Source organism: Leptonychotes weddellii, chromosome 6 (assembly GCF_054177405.1).
Source record: "Leptonychotes weddellii isolate Sample4059 chromosome 6, ASM5417740v2, whole genome shotgun sequence".
Taxonomy (NCBI): domain Eukaryota; kingdom Metazoa; phylum Chordata; class Mammalia; order Carnivora; family Phocidae; genus Leptonychotes; species Leptonychotes weddellii.
This window is the reverse complement of record NC_138374.1, coordinates 117107357-117131587: the sequence shown is the minus strand read 5'-3', so window position 1 is coordinate 117131587 and position 24231 is coordinate 117107357. Positions and strand designations below refer to the sequence as shown.

The 24231-nt window shown below is 36.7% G+C and overlaps 1 protein-coding gene and 1 long non-coding RNA gene across 2 annotated transcripts in view; one reads left to right on the top strand and one right to left on the bottom strand.

Annotated features, from left to right (window-relative positions):
- Nucleotides 1-24231, top strand: part of LOC145722356 (uncharacterized) — a 285608-nt gene that overhangs the window by 37780 nt on the left and 223597 nt on the right. The window lies entirely within an intron of this gene.
- CFH (complement factor H) overlaps nucleotides 9864-24231 on the bottom strand; it is a 19575-nt gene continuing 5207 nt past the window's right edge. Inside the window, exons 5-7 of the mRNA XM_081822983.1 lie at nucleotides 22322-22495; nucleotides 10493-10687; nucleotides 9864-10063 (exon numbers count right to left, since the gene is read on the bottom strand). Coding sequence (XP_081679109.1) covers nucleotides 9879-10063; nucleotides 10493-10687; nucleotides 22322-22495 — 554 coding nt within the window. The 3' untranslated portion in view covers nucleotides 9864-9878. The remainder of the gene's footprint in view (nucleotides 10064-10492; nucleotides 10688-22321; nucleotides 22496-24231) is intronic.

Here is a 24231-nt window from a genome sequence, read left to right as displayed (position 1 = left end):
TTATGTTGAGGTATATTTCTTCAACACCTAATTGTTGAGAGTTTTTATCATAAATGGATTGTGAATTGTGTCAAATGCTTTTTCTCTGTCTATTGGGATGATTACATGATTTTTAACCTTTGTATTGCTAATGGGGTTTATCACATTACTGATTTGCACCTGTTGAACCATCCTTGAGGCCCATGGATAAACCCAACTTTGTTATGGTGTATGAATCTTTTAATATGCTGTTGAATTCAGTTTGCTAATATTTTGTTAAGCATTTCTGATCTATCATTTATCAGTGATACTGGCCTATAAATTTTTTTTCTTGTAGTGTCCTTGTCTAGCTTTGATCTAATCATGCTGATCTTGTAAAGTGGTATTGGAAGTGTCCCCTGCCCTCAAATTTTTGGAATGGTTTGAGAATTGGTATTAATTCTTCTTAAAATTACAATGAAAACTTCTGGTCCCAGGCTTTTCTTTGTAGAGATATCTTAAATTAATGATTCAGTCTTGTTGCTTGTTATTGATTTGTTCAGATTTTCTATTTCTTAATGATTTTGTTTTGGCAAGTTTTGTATTTCTAGGAATTTATCCACTTCTTCTAGGTTATCCAATTTGTTGGTGTGTAATTGTTTATGCTTGTCTCTTATGAACATTTGTATTTCTGTGGCATCAGTCGAAAGTCTCCACTTTCATTTCTCATTTTGTTTATTTTATCTTCTCTTTTTTCTTAGTTTGTAAGCATTAGGTTTGTCAATTCTGTTTATCTTTCCAAAAAGGTAGGTATTAATTTTGTTGATTTTTTTTGGGTCTTTATTTCACATATTTCTTCTCTGGTTTCTGTTATTTCCTTGCTTCTGCTAATTTTAGGCTTAGTTTATTCTTCTTTTTCTAGTTTTTTTGATGTATAAAGTTGGTTGTATATTTGAAATCATTTCTTTTTCTTAGTGTAGGCATTTTTCACTATAAACATCTCATAGAACTGCTTTTGTATGTGAGGCATTTTTTTTCTCTCTTGCTGTTTTCAAAATTCTCTCTTTGTCTTTGGTTTTAGCTAGTTTTATTGTAAGGTGTCTTAGAGAAGATTTCTTTGGGTTGAATCTGGGGACTTATGAGCTTCTTGATTTTGATAGTCCATATTTCTTCCTAGTTTGATAAATTCTCAGCCATTATTTCTTTAAGTAACTTTCTGCCCCTTTCTCCATCTCTTCTCCTTTTGGGACTTACACAATGCCTAAAATGTTTCCTCTGATAGTCTATAATTCATATGGGCTCTCTCTATTCCTTAAGTCTTATCCTTTGTTCTCCTCTGACTTGAAAATTTCAAATGACCTCTCTACTTCACAGATTCTTTCTTCTGTTTCATAAATCTGCTGTTGATGCTCTTTGTTGTATTTTTCATTTCATCCATTGTATTCTTCAGTTCCAGAATTTCTGTTTGGTTCCTTTTATGATTTCTATCTCATTGTTTTCCTGATTTCTTTGAATTCTCTTTCTGTGTTTTCTTATAGCTCACGGAGCTTCCTTAAAACTACTGTTTGAATTCTTTATCAGGAAAATCATAGCTCTTCATTATTTGGGGGTAAGTTACTGGAATAATATTGTGTTCTTTTGGTGGTGTCATGTTTCCTTGATTTCTCATGTCCCTTAAAGTCTTGCATTGCTGCCTTCGCCTTTGAAGAAGCTCTCACTTCCTCTAGTCTTTTCTGACTGACTTTGGGAGAGAAATACTTTCTGTCACACCTGTTAGGGATTTTGAGGCTTTTTAAAAGGACTTTTTAATGGATATATCTGCTCCCTATGTTTTGCTATCACTTGGGATGGAATTCTTAGATTGTGTGCCTTCTTTCAATCCTGCAAAGATAGTCAGGGTTCTGACAGCTTCCTGTTTGCTGGACACAATGCTGAATGCTCAGGTATGTGCTTTCCACCATTCCTATGGAGTCAGTTTGGCTTTTTAGGTATGCTCATTAGCCATATAAAAATTGCTGCATTCACTACCTTTGGGGCATACACAAGGAGCTGACCAATGGATAGCAGGTGTGCGGAACGTTGGGGGTGCCATTAGGTGAGGAGGATCTGCAGGCAAGTCATCCCCAGTGGTTAGTGGGTACATCAGGGTACTCCCTGATGTAGTCTGCAAAGTGGTTAATAGGATCTTTGTCCCTTGATGAATTGAGCCCTGATTGCTGTGCTCCAAGCTTTCCTCAATCCCTTCAGTCATGAAGATCACCTCAGAATTCTGGATGTGGTGAAAAAGAAATGGGCCTTTTGGTCAGAGACCCACACAGCTGAGGAAGCCAGACACTAACTCACACACTCTTTCCCCCAGTGGAGAAGTTGCAGGCTGAGTGGGTCTCTCTTGGCACTGAACTGTGCCACTTTGAGGGAGGAGTGACGCAGATAATTGAAACTGTTCCTCTCACCCACTTCAGTGAACCCACTGTTGGATCTTTTTGCTCTAATGGTGTGCTGAAACTCCTGCTAGATTCCCAGACTCCCAGAAAGATGCTCTTGTCTGTGGGTGATTGTCAAAATTGGTGTTCTTTGACAGGAAGAATAGAAACTTATATTCTGCCATCTTGCTGGTGTCACTATTTTTTTCTTAGATTAAATGTATGTATGTATGTGTGCATTTAAGTTTTTATTTTAATACCAGTTGATTAACATGCTCATCATGACAAGTGCAATCCTTAATCCCCATCACCTATTTCACCCAACCCCTTTGCCCCCTGCCACCTTTCTCCCCTCTGATAACTATCACATTGTTCTTTATAGTTAGAGTCATTTTTTGCTTCTTGTTTTTTGTTTTTGGTTTGTATCTCTCTCTCTCTCACTTTCCCCCCTTTACTCATTTGTTTTGTTTCTTAAATTCCACATATGAGTGAGATCATATGGTATTTGTCTTTCTCTGACTTACTTCACTTAACATTATACTCTCTAGCTTCATCCATGTTGTTACAAATGGTAAGATTTCATTCTTTTTTTTTTTTTTAAAGATTTTATTTATTTTTTAGAGAGCGAGCGAGAAACAGCATGAGAGGGGCGAGGGTCAGAGGGAGAAGCAGGCTCCCCGCTGAGCCGGGAGCCCGATGTGGGACTCGATCCCAGGACCCTGGGATCATGACCTGAGCCGAAAGCAGACGCTTAACCATCTGAGCCACCCAGGCGCCCCGGTAAGATTTCATTCTTTTTTATGGCTGAGTAATATTCCATTTTATACATATACCACCTCTTCTTTATCCATTTGTCAATCGATAGACAGACTGCTTCCGTATCTTGGCTATTCTTTATAATGCTTCTATAAACATAGGGGTGCATGGATCCCTTTGAATTAGTGTTTTTGTTCTTTGAGTAAATACCCAGTAGTGTGATTGATGGGTCATACAGAAATTCTATTTTTAACTTTTTGAGGAACCTCCATACTATTCTCCAGAGTGGTTGCACCAGTTTGCATTCCCATCAACAGTGCAAGAGGGTTCTCCTTTCTCCACATCCTTGTCAACGCCTGTTGTTTCCTGTGTTGTTGATTTTAGCCATTCTGACAGGTGTGAGGTGATATCGCACTGTAGTTTTGATTTGCATTTCCCTGATGATAAGTGATAATGAGTATCTTTTCTTATGTCTGTGCCATCTGTCTGTCTTCTTTGGAGAAATGTCTGTTCATGTCTTCTGCCCATTTTTAAACTGGATACTTTGGTTTTTGAGTGTTGAGTTTTATAAGTTCTTTATATATTTTGGATACTAACCCCTTACCAGGCATGTCATTTGCAAATGTCTTCTCCCATTCCAAAAGTTGCCTTTTAGTTTTGTTGATTGTTTCCTTTGCTGTCCAGAAGCTTTTTATTTTGATGTAGTCCCAATAGTTTTTGTTTTGTTTTGTTTTTGCTTTTGTTTCCTTTGTCTCAGGGATCCATTAGAAAGTTGCTGTGGCTGATATCAGAGAAGTTATTGCTTGTGCTCTCTTCTAGGATTTTTATGGTTTCAGGTCTCACATTTAGGTCTTTCATCCATTTTGAATTTTTTTTTTTTGTATATGGTATAAGAACGTGGTCCAGTTTCATTCTTTTGCATGTTGCTGTCCAGTTTCCCCAACACCATTTGTTGAAGAGACTGTCTTTTTCCTAATGGATTTTCTTTCCTGCTTTGTCAAAGATTATTTGACCATATAATTGTGGGTTTATTTCTGGGTTTTCTTTTCTGTTCTATCAATCTATGTGTCTATTTTTGTGCCAGTATCATATTGCCTTGACCACTATAGCTTTGTAATATAAGTTGAAGTCTGGAATTGTGATGCCTCCAGCTTTGTTTTTCTTTTTCAAGCTTGCTTTGGCTATTCAGGGTCTTTTTGTGGATCCATATAAATTTTAGGATTTTTTATTCTAGTTCTGTGAAAAATGCTCTTGGTATTTTGATAGGGATTTCATTGAATGTGTAGATTGCTTTGAGTGGTGTAGACATTTTAACAATATTTGTTCTTCCAATCCATAAGCATGGAATGTCTTCCATTTCTTTGTGTCATCTTTAATTTCTTTCATCAGTATTTTATAGTTTTCAGAGTACAGATCCTTTACTTCTTTGGTTAGGTTTATTCTTAGGTATTTTATTATTTTTTGTGCAATTGTAAATGGGACAGTTTTCTTAATTTTTCTTTCTGCTGCTTCATTATTGCTGTATAGAAAGGCAATAGATTTCTGTACTGTGATTTCGTTGATCAGTTCTAGCAGGTTTTGATGGAGTCTTTTGGATTTTCTATATAGAATATAATGTCATCTCAAATAGTGACAATTTTACTTCTTCCTTACTGATTTGAATGCATTTTATTCCTTTTTGTTGTCTATATGCTGTGGCTACGACTTCCAGTACTATGTTGAATAAAAGTGGTGAGACATCCTTGTCTTGTTCCTGACCTTAGGGGAAAAGCACTGTTTTCCCCCATAATGGATGATGTCAGTTGTGGCTTTTTCATATGTGGCCTTTATTATGTTGAGGTATGTTCCCTCTAAACCTACTTTGTTGAGGGCTTTTATCATGAATGGTTGTTGTACTTTGTCAAATGCTTTTTTGGCATCTGTTGAAATGATCATATAGTTCTTATCCTTTCTTTTACTGATGTGATGTATCATGTTGATTGATCTGTGAATATTGAACCACTCTTGAAACCCAGGAATAAATTCCACTTGATTGTGGTGAATATTTTTTTTAAACGTATTGTTGAATTCAGTTTGTTAGTATTTTATTATGGATTTTTGTGTCATCAGAAATATTGACCTGTAGTTCTCTTTTTTGTGGTGTCTTTATTTGGTTTTGGTATCAGGGTAGTGCTGGGCCTCATAAAATGGATTTGGAAGCTTTCCTTCCTTTTCTATTTTTTGGAATAGTTTGAGAATAGGTATTAAATCTTCCTTAAGTGTTTGGTAGAGGGGTGCCTGGGTGGCTAGGTCAGTTAAGAATCCTACTCTTGATTTCAGCTCAGGTTGTGATCTCAGGGTCATGAGATCCAGCCCTATGTCAGGCTCTGCGCTCAGCAGTGAGTCTGCTTGGATTCTCCCTCTGTCCCTCCCTCTGCCCCTCCATCCCCACCCTCTCTCAAAATAAATAAATAAATCTTAAAAAAATGTTTGGTAGAGTTCATCTATGAAGCCATCTGATCTTGGACTTTGTTTATTTGGTTTTTTTGATTACTGATTCTTTTTTTTTTTGCTTGTAATTGGTCTGTTCAAATTTTCTATTTTTTCCTGTTTCGGTTTTGGTAGGTTTATGTTTCTAGGAATTTAACCTTTCTTCTGGTTGTCCAATTTGTGGGCATGCAGTTTTTCAGAATATTCTCTTATAATTGTTTGTATTTTTGTGGTGTTGGTTGTTACTTCTCTTCTCTTATTTGTGATTTAATTTATTCGGTTCCCTTTTCTTTTTGATAAATCTGACTAGGGGTTTATCAAATTTATCAATTTTTTCCAAGAACCAGCTCCTGGTTTCATTTATCTGTTCTATTGTTTTTCTAGTTGATCATTTACTTCTGCTCTAATCTTTATTATTTCCTGCCTTCTGCTGGTTTTAGGTTTTTTTTCTTGTTGTTTTTCTAGCTCCTTTCCGTGTAAGGTTAGGTTGTTTATTTGACATTTTTCTTGCTTCTTGAGCTAGGCCTGTATAGTATAAACTTTCCTCTTGGAACCATTTTTGCTGCATCCCAAAGGTTTTGAACTGTGTTTTCATTTTCATTTGTTTCCATGTACTTTTTAATCTCTTCTTTTTTTCCTCTTGACCCATTCATTGTTTAGTAACATGTTACTTAACCTCCATGTATTTGTGATCTTTCAGACTTTTTTCTTGTGGTTGACTTCTAGTTTTATAGCGTTGTGGTCAGAAAAGATGCATAGTATGACTTTGATCTTTTTGAGTCTGTTGAGGCTCATTTTGTGGCTTAATATGTGTTCTATTCTATGTGCCCTTGAAAAGAGTGTATATTCTGCTGTTTTATGATAGAATGTTCTGAATGTATCTGCTAAATCCATCTGGTTCAGTGTGTCATTCAAAGCCATTGTATCCTTGTTGATTTTCTGTTTAGATAATCCATCCATTGATGTAAATGGGGTTTTAAAATCCCTTATTATTGTATTATTATTGATTAGTTCCTTTATGTTTGTTATTAACAGTTTTATGTATTTGGGAGCTCCCATGTTGGTTGCCTACATATTTACCATTGTTATATCTTCTTCTTGGATTATCCCCTTTATTATTATATGTTGTCCTTCTTTGTCTTCTGTTACAGTCTTTGTTTTAATGTCTATTTTGTCCAATATAAGCATTGCTACCCCAGCTTTCTTTTGACACCCATTTGCATGATAAATGTTCTCTGTCTCCTCACTTTCCATCTGCAGGTGACTTTTGTTCCAAATGAGTTTTGTAGGAAGCATATAGATGGGTTTGTTTTACCCATTCTGTCAACTTATGTCTTTTGATTGGAGAGTTTAGTCCATTTCCACTCAAAGGAATTATTGGTAGATACGTATTTATTGCCACTTTATTACCTGTTTTGTGGTTGTTTCTGAATATTTTCTCAGATCTTTTCTTGTCGTTCTCTCTTTTATGGTTTGCTGGTTTTCTTTAGTGACGTATTGGCTTTCTTTCCATTTATTCTTTGCATATTTATTAGTGGTTTTGACTTGTGGTTACCATTAGGTTTTTATATAACATCTGCATATATCACTCTATATTAAGTTGATGGTCAATTAAGTTTGAACCCATTCTTACTCCTCTCTTCCCCAGGTATATGGTGTCAAATTTTACATCCTTTTATTTTGTGAATTCCTTGACTGAATTTTTTTACAGAAATATTCATTTTTACTGTTTTGTGTTTCCTACATTCATACTGTCACTTTTGGTCTCTTCTTTTCACTCAGAGTCCCCTTTAATATTTCTTGCAGGGTTGGTTTAGTGGTCATGAACTCCATTAATTTTTGTTTGTCTGGGAAACTCTTTATCATTTCTTCTATTTTGAATAATAGGCTTTCTGGATAGAATATTCTTGGCTGCAGATTTTTCCCATTCAGCACTTTGAAGTTATCATGCCACTCCCTTCTGACTTGGATAATTTCTTTTTTTTTTTTTTTTAAAGATTTTATTTATTTATCTGACAGAGAGAGACACAGCGAGAGAGGGAACACAAGCAGGGGGAGTGGGAGAGGGAGAAGCAGGCTCCCTGCAGAGCAGGGGCCCGATGCGGGACTCGATCCCAGGACCCTGGGATCATGACCTGAGCTGAAGGCAGTCGCTTAACCAACTGAGCCACCCAGGCGCCCTGACTTGGATAATTTCTGCTGAAAATTCCCTGGTAGCCTTATGGGTTTTCCCTTATATTTTACTGTCTTTTTGTTTGTTTTGTTTTGTTTTTGTCTTCCTTCTTTAAAATTTTTTTTTCTATATCACTATGTTTTGCCAATTTAATTATAATATGTCTTGGTATGGGTCTGCTTTTGTTGATTTTGGGGGGTTCTCTATGCTTCCTGGATCTGGATATCTATTTCCTCCCCCAGATTAGGGAAGTTTTCTGCTATTATTTCTTCAAATAAATTTTCTGCCTCCTCTTTTTTTCTTTTTCTTCTGGGACTCCTATAATAGGAATGTTGTTATGTTTGATGGAGTCACTGAGTTCCCTATGTCTATTCTCATTTTGCATAATTCTTTTTTCTCTCTTTTGTTCAGCGTGATTACTGTTACTTTGTCTTCTAGGTCATTAATTCCCATTCCTCTGCTTCTTCCAGCCTGCTGTTCACTCCATCAGGTGTGTTTCTCATTTTGTTTATTGAGCCCTTGATCTCTGCTATGTTATTCTTTATCTCTGTGTTAAAGGTCTCACTCATGTCTTTGACTTTTTTTCTCAAGACCAGTGAGTATCTTTGTAATATTATCTATCAGGCATATTGCTAATATATATTTTACTTACGTCTCTGGCTGTGGCCCTGTATTGTTCTTTCTATTTGGGACAAATTCTTCTGTTTTCTCATTTTATCTAAATTTCTATGCCTGCATCTTTGTTCAGAAAGTCAGCTACTTCTCCTGTTCTTGAGGGTAATGGCCTTATGAAGAAGAGGTTCTATAGTGCTCTGCAGTATTGTGACCACTGTCCCCCAGGGCCTGACACTTCAGGGAGTGTCTCCAATGTGTGCTGTATGCACACTGCTGTTGTGTCCTGACTGCTTTATCCTTCAGGCCAGTCATCTGCAGAGGCCCTCTTTGACTGTTGTGGTCAGTATTTGGTCCCTGGCCTGACTGTGTTGAGTTTTAACTTTAGGTGTGCTCTGGTCTGCTTGTGAAATGAGACCTCTTATCACCACTGCTGGAATCAAGGCTTCCCAAAACTCCCAGGTTGGGAGATGTGGTGGGGGCAGGGGTTTGGCTTGGTCTTCTGGGGGAGGAGGCTGGCTGTTCAGGGACTGAGGCAAGCATGACCAGGAAGGGTGGTTCCACTGGAGCACAGGGAGGTGGGACTTGGTGCAAGCAAGTTAGGTGGTGAGTGTTGGCCCTGTGCTGGTTCTCACAGGTGGCTCTGTGTTTATGCTGAAGGGTGGGGGAGGGAAATGGCACCTGCCAGTTCCTTTGTTTCCAAAGGGCTCTCTCTGTGAAAACTGCCTTTCTGCAACACGCTCCTCACTGTGTGCCCTGCGTGCTCTTCAGATTGCTCTTTCCAGCTGTATGTTGACAGGCTGCTTGGTTGCCTTTTCTCCAAGCCCCAATGTCGTTTGAGCTGTCCCAGAGCCAAGCACACTGACCTTGAAAACCCCAGTCTTTAAACCCCACTGGTTATAAGAATTATGAAATTTGGCCTCTCTCACTTTCTAAGACAATTGCTATGGTAATTCATTTTTCCCATGTGCTCCCTTGTGTGTTAATCTGTCCCTTGCCTTTCTCTGTGACCATGGCTCTCTCCCCACCTCAGTGGCCACAGTCCGTTTCTCTCAAACTGTGTGCATCTTACTTCTTCAATGTGGCCTCTTCTTGACCTTTAGCTGTGGAATTTGTTCTGCCGGTCTTCAGGTTGATTTCTGGGTATTTAGGATGATTTGATGGTTATGTAGGTGTATTCATGGGACAAGGCAAGCCTAGGTTCCTCCTACTCCACTGCCATCTTCTTCCCTCCACTGCTGGCATCACTCTATTATTACAGGTTTCTTCTTTGTGTTTCTTTTACTGTTTTCTTGACTAATACCTATCAGTAGACATTTATTTTGCTGCATATGTATCAAGAAATTTGTATATCCACTCATACATACTTGGAAAAAATAAAGCTAAGTATATCCATTGGCAGAAATAAGAAAGTTGATATAAAATTTTGCTACAGTTAATAAAGATGTGGGTTAGAAAACCATAAATATACTGGGATCTCAGACCATTTACTTACTGAGAGGAATGCATTCTGGAGGAGGGAACCAGTCACTCTCTGTACATGTCATTATAGTCTGCTCATTTGGAAGACTGTAACCAGAATTACATTTAACTCTCACAGATTCATCTTGGAGAAATGTTTGTCCATACCTTGGATAATCTCCATTTTTCAAATAATTGAAAATACATCGTCCTAAAAATCATAAAAATGATGAACAAAAAATTTTAAAAATCCATAAATTCAGTCAAAATAGTAAGTTAAAAACTGTACAATATTAAAACTATAATGCATAAGTATCCAAAAACTTAAGAAAAACTAAAGCTACTACCAAATGTGTAGGAAGAAAAAATCAATATTCAATATTATTTATCTTCAGTTTTTATAATTAAAATATGTATGAACGATATAGGTGTTTTTGCAAAAGCTTCTATCTTTATCCGTAATGTGATTTTTATGAAGAGCTCCTCATTAAAGGAAAAACCTATATTGGTCTTTGTTCATAAAACTTATCCCTTGGCCTCATTTTTGTCATACAAGGCTTAATTGTACTCACTTATGTGTTTTTCCCCCTCTACTGTTTGAAATATGTACACATATACAATTATAAAAAGGTTTACTTACTGCGGCATGGTACTGTTGGTTCCCATCCTTTGTGTGTGCAAGTAATGTATTCCCACTGACTTTGTGAAGGAGTCACAAAGTTGGAATCACAGGAATAGTAAAAATATTTTCCTATAGCTACTGGAAAGTATGATCTATATCTATTTTCATTGTGTAAACTTCCATGTTTTATTTCTGGAAAATCACAGGGCTTCACTTGCAATACAAACAAAAGAAACAAAAAAGTATAAATAATGTTTTACCTTAATAAAAAAAATCAAATTAGAAATGAATTGTTTCATTGGTGAATTACATCCTCTTATTATCATAATTTCGCTCATTGCAACAGGGTTTCTAGGCAAGAAAAGTTATAAAATTCAGATGAAGTGTGATGAAGTTATTGCTAATGAAGTTAAAATTATATCTTGTGGGTCATATGATATATATGATATATATGTATGAAAACTCTTGTGGAATAAGACTGTACAGACCTATTTAATGACTTCTCCTTGAGTATGTATATCCTAGCCCTGGATGATTAAATGAGCATCTTGGTTGGGAGATGAAAGTACTGATTTTATTGCTCAGATCATCTATCTTCTTTTCCTTTCTTTTCTGTTCTGAACAGAAATCAGAGCCTTGCCTTTTCTTCTCAAACCAACTCAATGTAGGGGGATAGTGGGATTTTTCTGTAGATTAACATTCATTAATTTATTTTTCTACTTATTGTAAATAGTGTAAGAAATATAGAGAAACACAAAAATTTTCCATCTGCCACATTATACAGAAAAATAATATTCTTATTAATGCCTGAAACAGTCATTGAGGCCAGTTTTCCTCTTTTTATTTAATCAAAGAAATGGACTAAGAATATTTCTTAATATCTAAATAGTTAATTAAGATTATGGCAAACATTTGATTGTTATTACTAATTTTAATTGGAGAATGAGGTATTTTAAAATATGTCATACATACATAATAATATATATGACATATATTTCATACATAATATGTCATACTATATATGGTATATTTGACACATATATAACATATATATCACATATAATGTGACATATGTCATAATATGTATATATCATGTACATGAGGTGTTTAAAAATGTCACATTTACATAATATGTCATATATACCATATATAGGAGATGCTTTCAAATATGTCATATAAGTCATATTATGTATATTTTAGAATAAAAGTGAATATTTGATGCCATTATAGTTTGATTTTTTTTAAACACTAAAATGTCTTATTTTTATTGAGGTATAATATAATTGTATTTTATTGAGTTATTCTTATAAATTGAATATTTTTGACATATATGTTCAATATGTGTTCTGTTATTTATAACACATTTATATATAGTATTTTCTAGAAAAAGTTTCCCTTTTTGTTGGATGATTTAGAGATAATCTAGTACTTTTAATACCAGACTAATGTTAGTTTTATTTCCATTAAATGATTCGATTGCAAGGAATCTTGTGCAACATATGAACAACAGTTCCAACACACACATACACACACACATACACACACACAAGTATTCATTATCATCTTCATCTTACTTAAGTTCACTGATCCATTTTCTTTTTTGTTTGATTAGAGAAATTTTCTAGTAGTTTTGCAGACGTGTTATGTGGATTATACACTTTGAATCCTTGCATATACTGTTTTTCTTTAATAAAGATTTTTTAAAAGATTTTACTTATTTATTTGAGAGAGAGAGAGAGTGTGTGCACAAGGGGTGGGGAGGGACAGAGAGACAAGGACCCAGGGATCATGACCTCAGCCAAAGGCAGAGGCTTAACCAACTGAGCAATCCAGGTGCCTCTTTAATAAAGATTTGTAAATGATGCCTTCTGTAGGTATAGATTCTTGACCTCCATAGCTTTCATTGATAGATTTTTTCCCCACTCTTTTTAAGCTTCCAATGTTAAGATTAAAATGCTCATTTACTCTTATACCTTTTAAGCAACCTTCTAGGGTTTTTTTTCCCCCCTAGTAATTTTTGAATATTTAGATTATTTTCTCTATCCCTTTAATGAATTTCATCGTGGTACATCAAGATGTGTGTCATTTAACAAAAATTCTACCTTGGGCAAGCTTCAGCCTTTGGATTTGCAGGAACTGAGTCTTAAAGAACTCAATTAAATTAGCTGTGAAATTGTAAAGGAGAGATTTGAATCCTGGTGGTCCGATTTCAGAACAACTACAGTTATCCACCTATTATGGTGTTTCAAAGGATATGAATTGAAGAAAACAGCCTGCTGAGATTTCTTTTCAAAAGGTATGCAAAGGGGATAAAATTAAAAGTGGGTATTATAATTATGACAAGCTGGGACCCCTTTACTATCTTCCTCTTTCATCTGGGCACACTTAAATAGGTCTTTATACTCTAACAAGATCATCTCTGAAACAAATATAATATTTCACATATGGTCTGATCAGCACTAAGACTGGTGAGACTTAGAACAGCCTCATTCTACCTTAGACTCCTATCAATGCAGGTTGTGGTCTTACAAACAGTACTGGTGGTTCTATCATAGTTTTGACTCAAACTATGATCTCAAAATTGATTAAAATATTCACTTATTTTTTTTAAGTAGGCTCCACACCCAGCATGGGGTCCAATGTGGGGTTTGAACTCATGACCCTGAGATCAAGACCTGAGCTGAAATTAAGAGTCAGATACTTAACCAACTGAGGCCTCCAAGCACCCCAAATACTAAATAATTCAAAAAATATTTCTAATCTGTCTGTACTTGTACAGCTGATTCCTTTGACCTAAGCCCAGGATCTTAGAGTTGTCACTACTAAATATCGTGTTATTAGATTCAACCTAGCACATAGGATTCTTTTTGAAGAATGAATCTGTGCTAATGCAGATTCACTATCATTATCCTGAGAAATTCCACTTGTAAATTTGTACTATTTCCCATAAACAAATTAAACTCTATGATAACAGAAATGAGTCATGAAAATAGTCCTGAGAACAAAGTTCTGAATCTGATACTTGGGTAAGGTTATTTAATGAAATTACCAACTATCTCATAAACCATCTAACTGGTCAATTTCTCCATCTTGTCCAAAAGAACTTCATAAGGTCCCTTGGGAATAACCTTGCTGGGCTCCATTCAGTACGTGCTCTACATATGGAATAATTTTGTCTGAACCCCTTCCCCCCCAAACTAGCTGAGTGATTTCTACACATTTGGCAAATGAGAAAAAAAACCCACATCAAAGTGGGGAGAAGAAATTGAGACACAATCTGACCATAAACCTCATCCTCAGCATGATGACACACAATTGGGAGGGAATTCCAAACCCCAAGCTTCTCTCTGAGGAGTGAAGATTTGAACCTTACATCTGGAACTCCAATTTTAAGATTGGCACCTGACAGACAAGCCCCCAAAACATCTAGCTTTGAAAGCCAGCGGGGCTTGTGTCCATAAGACCACAGGCCACAGTTAACTGAGAAATAGTTCTTAAAGGGTCCACATGCATGGACTCACCCACTCTAGGGCCCCACACAGGGGAAGCCATCTGAGAAGTGCCCAGACTTTCTGTGAAAGAGACTTATTTGCCTATCTTAAAGCACTGGCCTGAGGGGCAAGCATTTAATTTGATACACATCTAGGGGCTTACTAAAGCTCTCTTCAAAGACAGAGGCCAGCAGGCACCTTCTTTATGCTCTCCCTTTGCCTGATTCCAGCTCACTGGTATCTCCAGGAAAGGAGCTTGTATCCTCTTTAGACACCCCCTGGTTTTTACAGCTGCCACCCAGGAGACACCTCTAGATCACATGGCTGTGGTGGACAGTGGGTCCCGCAGAACTGTAACAAATAAAGAGAGTTCTTAACAGGACACCACCCCCAGGGAACAGGAGAGAGTCACAGATTGAAGCAGCCATCTTTCTGTGGAAAAGGTCTATTAGATTAATCTTCACTGCTGGGACCTGAGGGGCAGACTTCTAATTAAACAGTTGAGGGCCAACTATAATCCTCTACAAAGACCTTGGAGGATAGGCACTATCTTCAGGTCCTCCTTCTGCTGCATTCCAAAGCACTGGTAACTTCTAGAGGGAAGTTTGTACAAGGATCTGGTGCCCCAGTTTTTATGTCTGGGGCACTGGATTTTGTGGCTGCCACCCGGGGGACATTACTTGACTGATGGCCAGTGGAGCTTGCATTCATAGGTCCCACAGGACTGCAACAAATGCAGATAGTTCAGGGCTGGCTACCACCCCCAGGGCACACTGTAGATACAGACTGAACTATGATCTCAGTCTTCCTATGAAAGAGGACTGCTAACCTTTCCTGAAGTTTCAGCCTGAGGGGCAGGCTTCTGGTTTGGCACACACCTAGGGGCCTACTTAGGTGTTCTCTGGAGATAGAGGCCAGTGGAAGCCAACTTTGTGATCTTCCTCTGCCTTGCTCTAGGTCAATGGTATCTCCAGGAAAGAAGCTTATTCTTTTCCATGGTGCCCTGGCTTTAGTGATTCCCAGCTAGGGTATTCCTCTAGACTGCCTTTCTCTGGTGGCCTGCTGGGCTTATGATTGTGGTCCTATAGGACTGTAACAAATGGGGAAAGAATTCTAAACCAGCTACCACCCCAGGGCACAGCAGAGAGGCAGGAGACTAAGGAATCTATTTTTTCTTGCAGAAGAGTCCTATTGGCCTATCTTCATAACTGAGTCCTGAGAGGCAGGCTTCTAATTAAACTAAAGGCCAACTGTAATCCTCCCAGAGACCTCTAGAGATCACATCTCTCTCTTTGATGCACTCCAGAGTGCTGGTATCTTCTAGAAGGGAGCTCATACACACATCTGCTGTCCAGCTTTTGCGTATGGTGCCCTGGTTTTTGTGATTGCTGCCCAGGTATTGGCCTTTGATTGCCTGCCCTTGGTGGCCAGCAGGGTTTGTATTCGTGAATTCAAAGAGATGGTGGCAGAGAAAGAAACAGTTCTTAACTGGCTATCACTCCATTGCTCAGTTCAGAAGGAGCAGACAGAAATGCCCATCTCCCAGTCTTCCCCTGAAAGAGGTATATTTGCATACATTATACATTGCTGCCTGAGGACCTGGCTTCCTATAAGCCTGAATCTAGGTGCTGACTGAGATCCTCCCCTTTGGGACACTGTCCAGGCCTTGGCACACTCTCAGCTACTGAGAGCCACTAAACATAAAGTAGGGTGATGGACAATCACAAGGCTTGAGAGATAACGAAAAGCAGGGCAGGCTTCAACAATAATGGTCATCTTCTAAGTGAGGCCATTCTTTCAAGACTAGGAGAGGTGGCTGTTTTATCTCACGAACAGAAATAAACAGAATCAAGGAAAATGAAGAAACAGAAGAATATATTCAAAGTGAATGAACAAGATAAAACCTCAGAAAAAGCTCTGATAGAATGAAAATAAGTGGTTTACTTGATAAAGAGTTGAAAATAATGGTTATAAAGATGCTCTCTAAGCTTGGGAGAAGAACGGGTAAACATAGTTAGAATTCCAACAAAGATAGAAAATAAAAGAAAGTACCAAGTAGAAGTCACAGAGCTGGGGAATACAATAATTGTACTGAAAAATAGAGTAAAAATTTTCGATAGCAGACCAGAGAAAGCAGAAGAAAGGATTGGGAACAGGATAGTGGAAGGTCAACTTTGATCCTCCCCGAAAGGATCAGGAAGACAGGATAGTGGAACTCACTGAATCAAAGCAGCAGAAAGAAAAAGGAATACAAAAGAGTAAAGGTGGGGAATGATGGGACAACATCAGCAGACCAAATTCACACTATAAGAGTCCCAGAAGAAGAAGAGAGAAAGGGGCAGAAACTTATTTGAAGAAATAGGGACTGAAAATTTTCCTAACCTGGGGAAGGAAATAGACATACAGATCCAGGAAAGCTATGGAGTTGCAAATAAGATGAACTCAAAGAAACCCACGCCAATACACATTATAGTTGAACTGTCAAAAGTTAAAGACAGGGGAAGAATCTCAAAAGCAGCAAGAGAAAAACAACTTGCTACATAGAGAGATTAAAATGTTTACAAGACAAGCAAAAGCTAAAGAAGTTAATCATCACTAGACCACCATTATAAGAACTGTTAAATGGGATTCTTAAAGTTGAGGTAAAAGGGTGCTAGTTATTAACAGGAAAACATATATATGTATAAATCTCATTGGTAAAGGCAAATATATGGTAAAATTCAGCATAATCTAATATTGTAAGGGTTGATCACTTATAAAGTTAGGAAGAAGGTTAAAGAGACAAAAGAAGTAAAAATATGTATAACTATGATAATTTATTAAAGGATGCACAAACATAGTAAATTGTGACATCAAAAATATAAACATGGGGGGAGTAAAATGGTAGAGCTTTAGAACATAATCAACGTTAAGTAGAGTGTTATAAATAGAAGTTGTTTTATGTAAGTCTTTTGGTAACCACAAAGCAAAAACCTTTGGTAGATGCACAGAAGTTAAAGACAAAGGAATCTAAGCATACTCTACAGAAAATAATAAAATCACAAAGGAATAAAGCAAGAGAAGAAGAAAGGACCAGAGAAATTACAAAACAGTGGGAAAACAAATAACAAAGTGGCAATAAGTGTACATACACCTATCAATAATGACTTTAAATATAAATGTACTAAATCTTCTAATCAAAAGATATAACATGGCTGAATAGATTTAAAAAAAAAAAGGACCCATCTATATGCTGCCTACAAGAGGCTCAGTTCAGATGTAAGGACACATAGACTGAAAGTGAGGGGATAGAAAAAGATATTCCATGCAAACAAAAACCAAAAAAAAAAAAAAAGAAAGGAAAAAAGAAAAAAACTAGTGTATTTACACTTATATCAGACAAAATAGACTTTAAAGCAAAGACTGAAATAAAAGACAAAGGTAGTCATTACATAGAGGGGCTCATCCCACAAGAGGATATAATACTTGTAAATTTTAAGCAGTCAACATAGGAGCTCCTAAAATGTAAAGCAAATATGAACAGAAATAAAGGGAGAAATAGAGAGCAATACAATAATTAATACTCCCTCTTTCATTAGTGGATAGATCATTCAGACAGAAAATCTATCAGGAGACACTGACATAAAGCGACATGTTAGACCAAATGGACTTAACAGACATACACAGAACATCCATCTAAAACTATCAGAATACAAACTCTTATCAAGTACACATGGAACATCCTTCATGATAGACATATGTTATATCACAAAACAAGTCTTAATAATATTAAGAAGATTGAAATTATATCAAATATCTTTTCTGATTATATTTATAATCAGATATATATATCAGAAATGATATATATATATATAATCAAAAATGAAAGAGGATACATACAACTGATATCAGAGAAATATAAAGGCTCATAAGAGACTACTATGAACAATTATACACCAATAAATTGGACAACATAGAAGAGATGGATAAATTCCTAGAAATATACAACCTACCAAGACTGAATCATGAAGAAATAGAAAATCTGAAAGACCAATTACTAGCAAGGAGATTAAATCAGTGATCAAAAACCTCCCAACAAACAAAAGTCCAAGACCAGATGGCTTCACTGGTGAATTCTACCAACATTTAAAAAGGATTAATGCCAATCATTTTGTAACTCTTCAAAAATATAGAAGAAGAGGGAACACTTCCAAAGTCATTTTATGAGGCCAGTGTTACCCTGATACCCAAACCAGAGAAAGACACCAGAAGAAAAGACAATTACAGGCCAATACCTGAAAAACATAGGTGTAAAAATCTTCAACAAAATATTAGCAAACTGAATTCAACAATACATTAAAAGGATAATACACTTTGATCAAGTAGGATTCATTCCAGGGATGCAAGGATGGTTCAATATCCACAAATCAATGTGATGCACCACATTAACAAAATGAAGTATAAAAAGCATATGATCATCATCTCAATAGATGCACAAAATGCATTTGATAAAATTAAACAATTTTTATGATGAAACTTTTAACAAAGTGGGTGTAGAGGGAACATACCTCAATGTATAAAGCCTATATATGACCAGCTCACACCAACTTTATACTCAGTAGTAAAAAGCTTTTCCTCTAAGATCAGGAAAAAGATAAGAATGGTCACTCTCACGACTTTTATTGAACATAGTATTAGAAGTCTTAGCTAGACTAATTAGTCAAGAAAAAGAAATAAAAGGCATCCACTCAGAAAGGAAGAAGTAAAACTTTCACTATTTTCAGATGATGTGATATTATACACAGAAAACCCTAAAAACACCACCAAAACTTGTTTGAATTAATAAATGAATTTGGTGAAGTTGCAGGATACAAATCAATGTACAAAAATCTTGTGTGTTTCTATACACTAATAATAAACTATCAGAAAGAGAAATTAAGAAAACAATCCCATTTACAATAGCATCAAAAAGGATAAAATATCTAGGAATAAATCTATCCAAGGAGGTGAAAAATCTGTACCCTGAAAACTATAAGACAATGATGAAATAAAGTGAAGACACAAATAAATGAAAGGTAGTCCCTGTTCATGGATTGGAAGGGTTAATATTGTTAAAATGTCCATACCACCCAAACAATCTATAGATTCAATACAATTCCTATCAAAATTCCAATGGCATTTTTCACAGAAATAGAACAAACAATCCTAAAATTTGTTTGGAGCCACAAAAGAATCCAAATAGTCAAAGAAATCTTGAAAATGAACAAAGCTGGAGGCATCATACTTCTAGGTTTTAAACTATATTACAAAGTTACAGTAATCAAAACAGTATGGTATTGGCATAATAACAGACACATAGTTCAATAGAACAGACAGCCTAGAAATAAACTCATGCATATAAGGTCAGATAGTTTATGATAAAGAAGCCAAGAATACACAGTGGGTAGAGGACATTCTCTTCAATAAATGGTGTTGAGAAAACTGGACAGCCACATGCAAAAGAATGAATCTGGACCACCATCTACACCATATACCAAAACTAACACAGAATGCGTTAAAGACTTGAATGTAAGACCTGAAATAATAAAACTCCTGGAAGAAAACATAGGGGCTAAGCTCTTTGACGTTGGTCTTGGCAATTATTTTTTAGATTTGACACCAAAAGCAAAGGCAACACAGGCAAAACTAAACAAGTGGGACTGCATTAAACTAAAAACTTCTGCATAGCAAAGGAAACCATCAACAAACTGAAAAGGCAACCTACTGAATAGGAGAAAATATTTGCAAATCATATATCTGATAAAGGGTAAATATCCAAAATATACTTTAAAAACTCATACAGTTCAATAACAACAACAACAACAACAACAACAAAAAGCCCAATCTGAATAAAACATGGGCAGAGGATCTGAATAGACATTTTTCTAAAGAAGAAATATAGATGGGCAACAAGCATATGAAAAGATGCTTAACTTCACTTATCATCAGAGAAATGTAAATTGAAATCACAATAAGATATTACTTCACACTTGTTAAAATGGCTGTCATCAAAAAGAAAAAAATAACAAGTGTTGGTGAGGATGTAGAGAAAGGGAACATTTTTGCATTGTTAGTGGGAATGTAGATTGGTGCAGTCACTGTGGGAACAGTATGATTTCTCAAGTAATTAATAGAACTACCATATGATCCAGCAATTCCACTTCTGGGTATTTATCTGAAAGAAAGGAAAACACTAACTCAAAAAGCCATACATACCCCATGTTCACTGCAGCATTATTTATAATAGCCAAGATATGGAAGCAATCTAAGTGTCCATTGCTCGATGAACGCATAAGGAAAATGTGACATATATATAAACTATTCAGTCAAAAAAGAAGGAAATATTGCCATTTGTGACGACATGGATGGACTTTGAGGGCAATATGCTAAGTGAAATAAATCAAAGAAAAATACCATATGAGCTATACTTAGAATCTGAATATACCAAAATCTTAGATAAAGAGAATAGATTGGTGGTTGCTAGAGGCAAGGCATGGGGGTGGGAAAAATGGGCAAAGGGGACCAAAAGGTGCAAACTTCCAGTAATAAAATAATTAAATTACAGGGATGTAATGTACTGCCTGGTGACTCTAGTTATTAATACCACATTGTATATTTGAAAGTTGTTAAAAGAGTAGATCTTAAAAGTTTATCTAACAAGGAAAAAAATTTATAAGTATGTGTGGTGATGGATTTAACTAGAATTGTGTTTGTAATTATTTCAAAGTATATACAAATATCAAATCGTGTTGCACACTTAAAACTAAGATAATGTTGGGCGCCTGGGTGGCTCAGTTGGTTGAGCGGCTGCCTTCGGCTCAGGTCATGATCCTGGAGTCCCTGGATCGAGTCCCGCATCGGGGTCCCTGCTTGGCGAGGAGCCTGCTTCTCCCTCTGACCCTCCCCCCTCTCATGTGCTCTCTCTCTCTCATTCTCGCTCTCTCAAATAAATAAATAAATCTTTAAAAAAAAAAAAACTAAGATAATGTTATATGTCAATTACATCTCAATCAATCAATATTTTCATTATAATTGTTTTACACATTGAAGTCTGTTTCATACTGACGATGGGATCTTCTTTAAGGGTCTTTTGATTTGAAAATTCATTTCGGACTTATGCCTAGAATTAATATCAAGACCACTGACCTATTATTTGCATCATTACATTTTTTATTCATGTATTATCCAGTTTAAGTGTGGTATACCTTTACAACCAACTGCAATATGTAAAGAAAAGGAATATAATAATGGAGACAGAAAAGGGCAGAGGAAACACCCCCCAGAAATAAAATACAGTATCTTGTTGAATTGAGTGGCATTTTGCTACATGGGATGGCTTTAGAAAATTCTACAGTGCCTTCTCCTCCCTCCAAAATGTGGAGCCTAATTCTCCTCCCCTTGAGTATGCTGGACTTAAAGACTCACTTCTAAAGACTAGATATGGCTAAAAAGACAATGCATGACTAGTTTGTAAGTGGGTTCCATCTCTCTCTCTCAGATCACAAGCTCTGGAGAAAGCTAGCTGCTCTATAAGTAGCCTATGGAGATGCCCATGCAGTAAGGTACTGAGGCTTCCTGCCAAAAACCTGATGAGTGAGCCATCTTAGAGGCAGTCCTCCAGCCCAGCCCAGCCATCACGTGACTGTAGCCTAGGTCAACATCTTGACTACAACACAAGAAGTGTCTGGCTCCGAACTAGCTAGTTAAGCCACTCCCAAATTCCTGACCCATAGAAACTCTGAGGTGATAAAAGTTTGTTGTTTGAAGCCAATATATTTTGAGGGAAATTTGTTACACCTAAATAAATAACACATTAGGTGTTAGATGACACTAGTCTTACTGAATGTTTTAGTTCAGATATTAGAATTAAATTAGAGAAATCTATGTTAATACACATGCATATTTAACATTAAATAGCAAAAAGTAAAGCATTTTTAATATTCAAAACCATGTTTTTGATCCTGCTTAGAATTGTCTACTTTGGGGCACCTGGTGGCTCAGTCATTAAGCATCTGCCTTTGGCTCTGGTCATGATCTCAGGGTCCTGGGATCGAGCCCCACATCGGGCTCCCTGCTCGGTGGGAAGCCTGCTTCTCCCTCTCCCACTCCCCCTGCTTGTGTTCCCTCTCTCGCTGTGTCTCTCTCTGTCAAATAAATAAATAAAATCTTAAAAAAAAAATTGTCTACTTTGAAGAGAAAAGAATGTCTCTGTAGCCTCTTCTTTACATACACGGTAAGGCAAATATTTGGATTTATTGTGTCCCCATTTTTGTTGTTGTTGTTTAAGAGACAGTAACTTCAGAATTAAGAAGTAGGTCAAGATATGAATGGAACTTACAAGTACATCTTGGAGGAGGTTGCCAGCCTGTACTAGTACATGTTGCCGTATTTACATGGGTCGCAGGATAAAAGCCACTTTTACAGTAATATGTGATTTCATCTCCCGTTCTGTATTGGATGGCTTGAGGTCTGTAGACACCATTTGGAATATAAGGAGAAGTACATGCTACTTCTGGGAAAAAAAAAAAAAGGACATGTGGATAATGTAGCCATTAAATATATCCATTAAAATAATCAAGTACATAAAAATAAAGGTGGTGGATATTATTTTTTTGTCCCTATCCCAGCACAAAAGGGGATTAAAATGAGTATAGTCTCATATCCTTCCCACCATATCACTCATGTCCTACCACTATAAGTCTCATATGATATATCTGTGCCCCCTGGACTATTGAATCCTCTTTCTCCAAAGCCATTGCATACATCATTATATCCCATATGTGGCAATAAATTCATGACATATCACTTCGACTATTCTTTCCAATGATTCTTCAACTTCCTTGGCATCTGTGGTTCTCATCCAAGTTTCTTCCTTCCAGACACTTGGTAGGATTGCATATCCCTACCCATTTGAGGTAGACATGGCCCTATGATTTGCATAAGACAATGAAATGAGTGAAGTAACATGTTTCCCTTCAGGGAGGAAGTTTTAAAAGCCATTTTATGATTTTTTATGTTCTCTTCTCCATAGCTGCAGTGATTAAGGAAAGCCATGGAAAGATGATGTCTCTATCCCTTGATTCTTACAGTTAATATAATGAGCAGAGTCCCTTCAGACCTACACTGGAAGTGAGCATAAACAGGAAATAAACTTTAACTTATGTCAAAGCAAAATTGAATTCAGATTCTGAGGTCTTACCTTGAAGTAGGTAACTTCATTGAAACCTGGAATGATGATTTATTCTAATGTTCATTGACACTTGGAATGATGATTTATTCTAATGTTTATACAGGACAAGGGGACTGATACAAAATAAATGGTTTATAAGTTATATTTTGATGACTGGATGGATAATTTAACAATCTAAATATTTAAGTGGGGCTCTGGAAGTACAACATATGGCAGAAGTTAATGCCAGAGGACTTGTGCACCCACGTTCTTTGTGTAGGAACCGTGACTGCCATGAAGACAAACAGCTGAATTCTACACATCACCAGCTGAACATGGATCTAACGTGAGTGATCACTGTTCTATGTTCATTAACCTCTTTGTAGAATATTCTTAATAATGTCTGAAAGTGAAGGTCACTCAATTGTAGGAGGATGTATTTTCCAAGGAGCTCTTGAGTTTGTGGACTCAACCAAATTTTTTTTTTTGGTGGAGGGAGTGCCTGGCTGGCTCAGTCGACAGAGCATGTGACACATGATCTCAGGGTTGTGAGTTCAAACCCCATGTTGAGTATAGAGCTTACTTAAAATTATAAAAAGTCAACCAAATTTTTTTTTGTATTTTTTTTATTATGTTATGTTAATCACCATACATTACATCATTAGTTTTTGATGTAGTGTTCCATGATTCATTGTTCATGTATAACACCCCAGTCCTCCATTCAGTATGTGCCCTCTTTAATACCCATCACCAGGCTAACCCATCCCCCCACCCCCTCCCCTCTAGAACCCTCAGTTTTTTTTTCTCAGAGTCCATAGTCTCTCATGGTTCATCTCCCCCTCCGATTTCCCCCCTTCATTTTTCCCTTCCTGCTATCATCTTTTTTTTTTTTAAAGATTTTATTTATTTATTTGAGACAGAGAGAATGAGAGAGAGAGAGCACATGAGAGGGGGGAGGGTCAGAGGCAGAAGCAGGCTCCCTGCTGAGCAGGGAGCCCGATGCGGGACTCGATCCAGGGACTCCAGGATCATGACCTGAGCCGAAGGCAGTCGCTTAACCAACTGAGCCACCCAGGCGC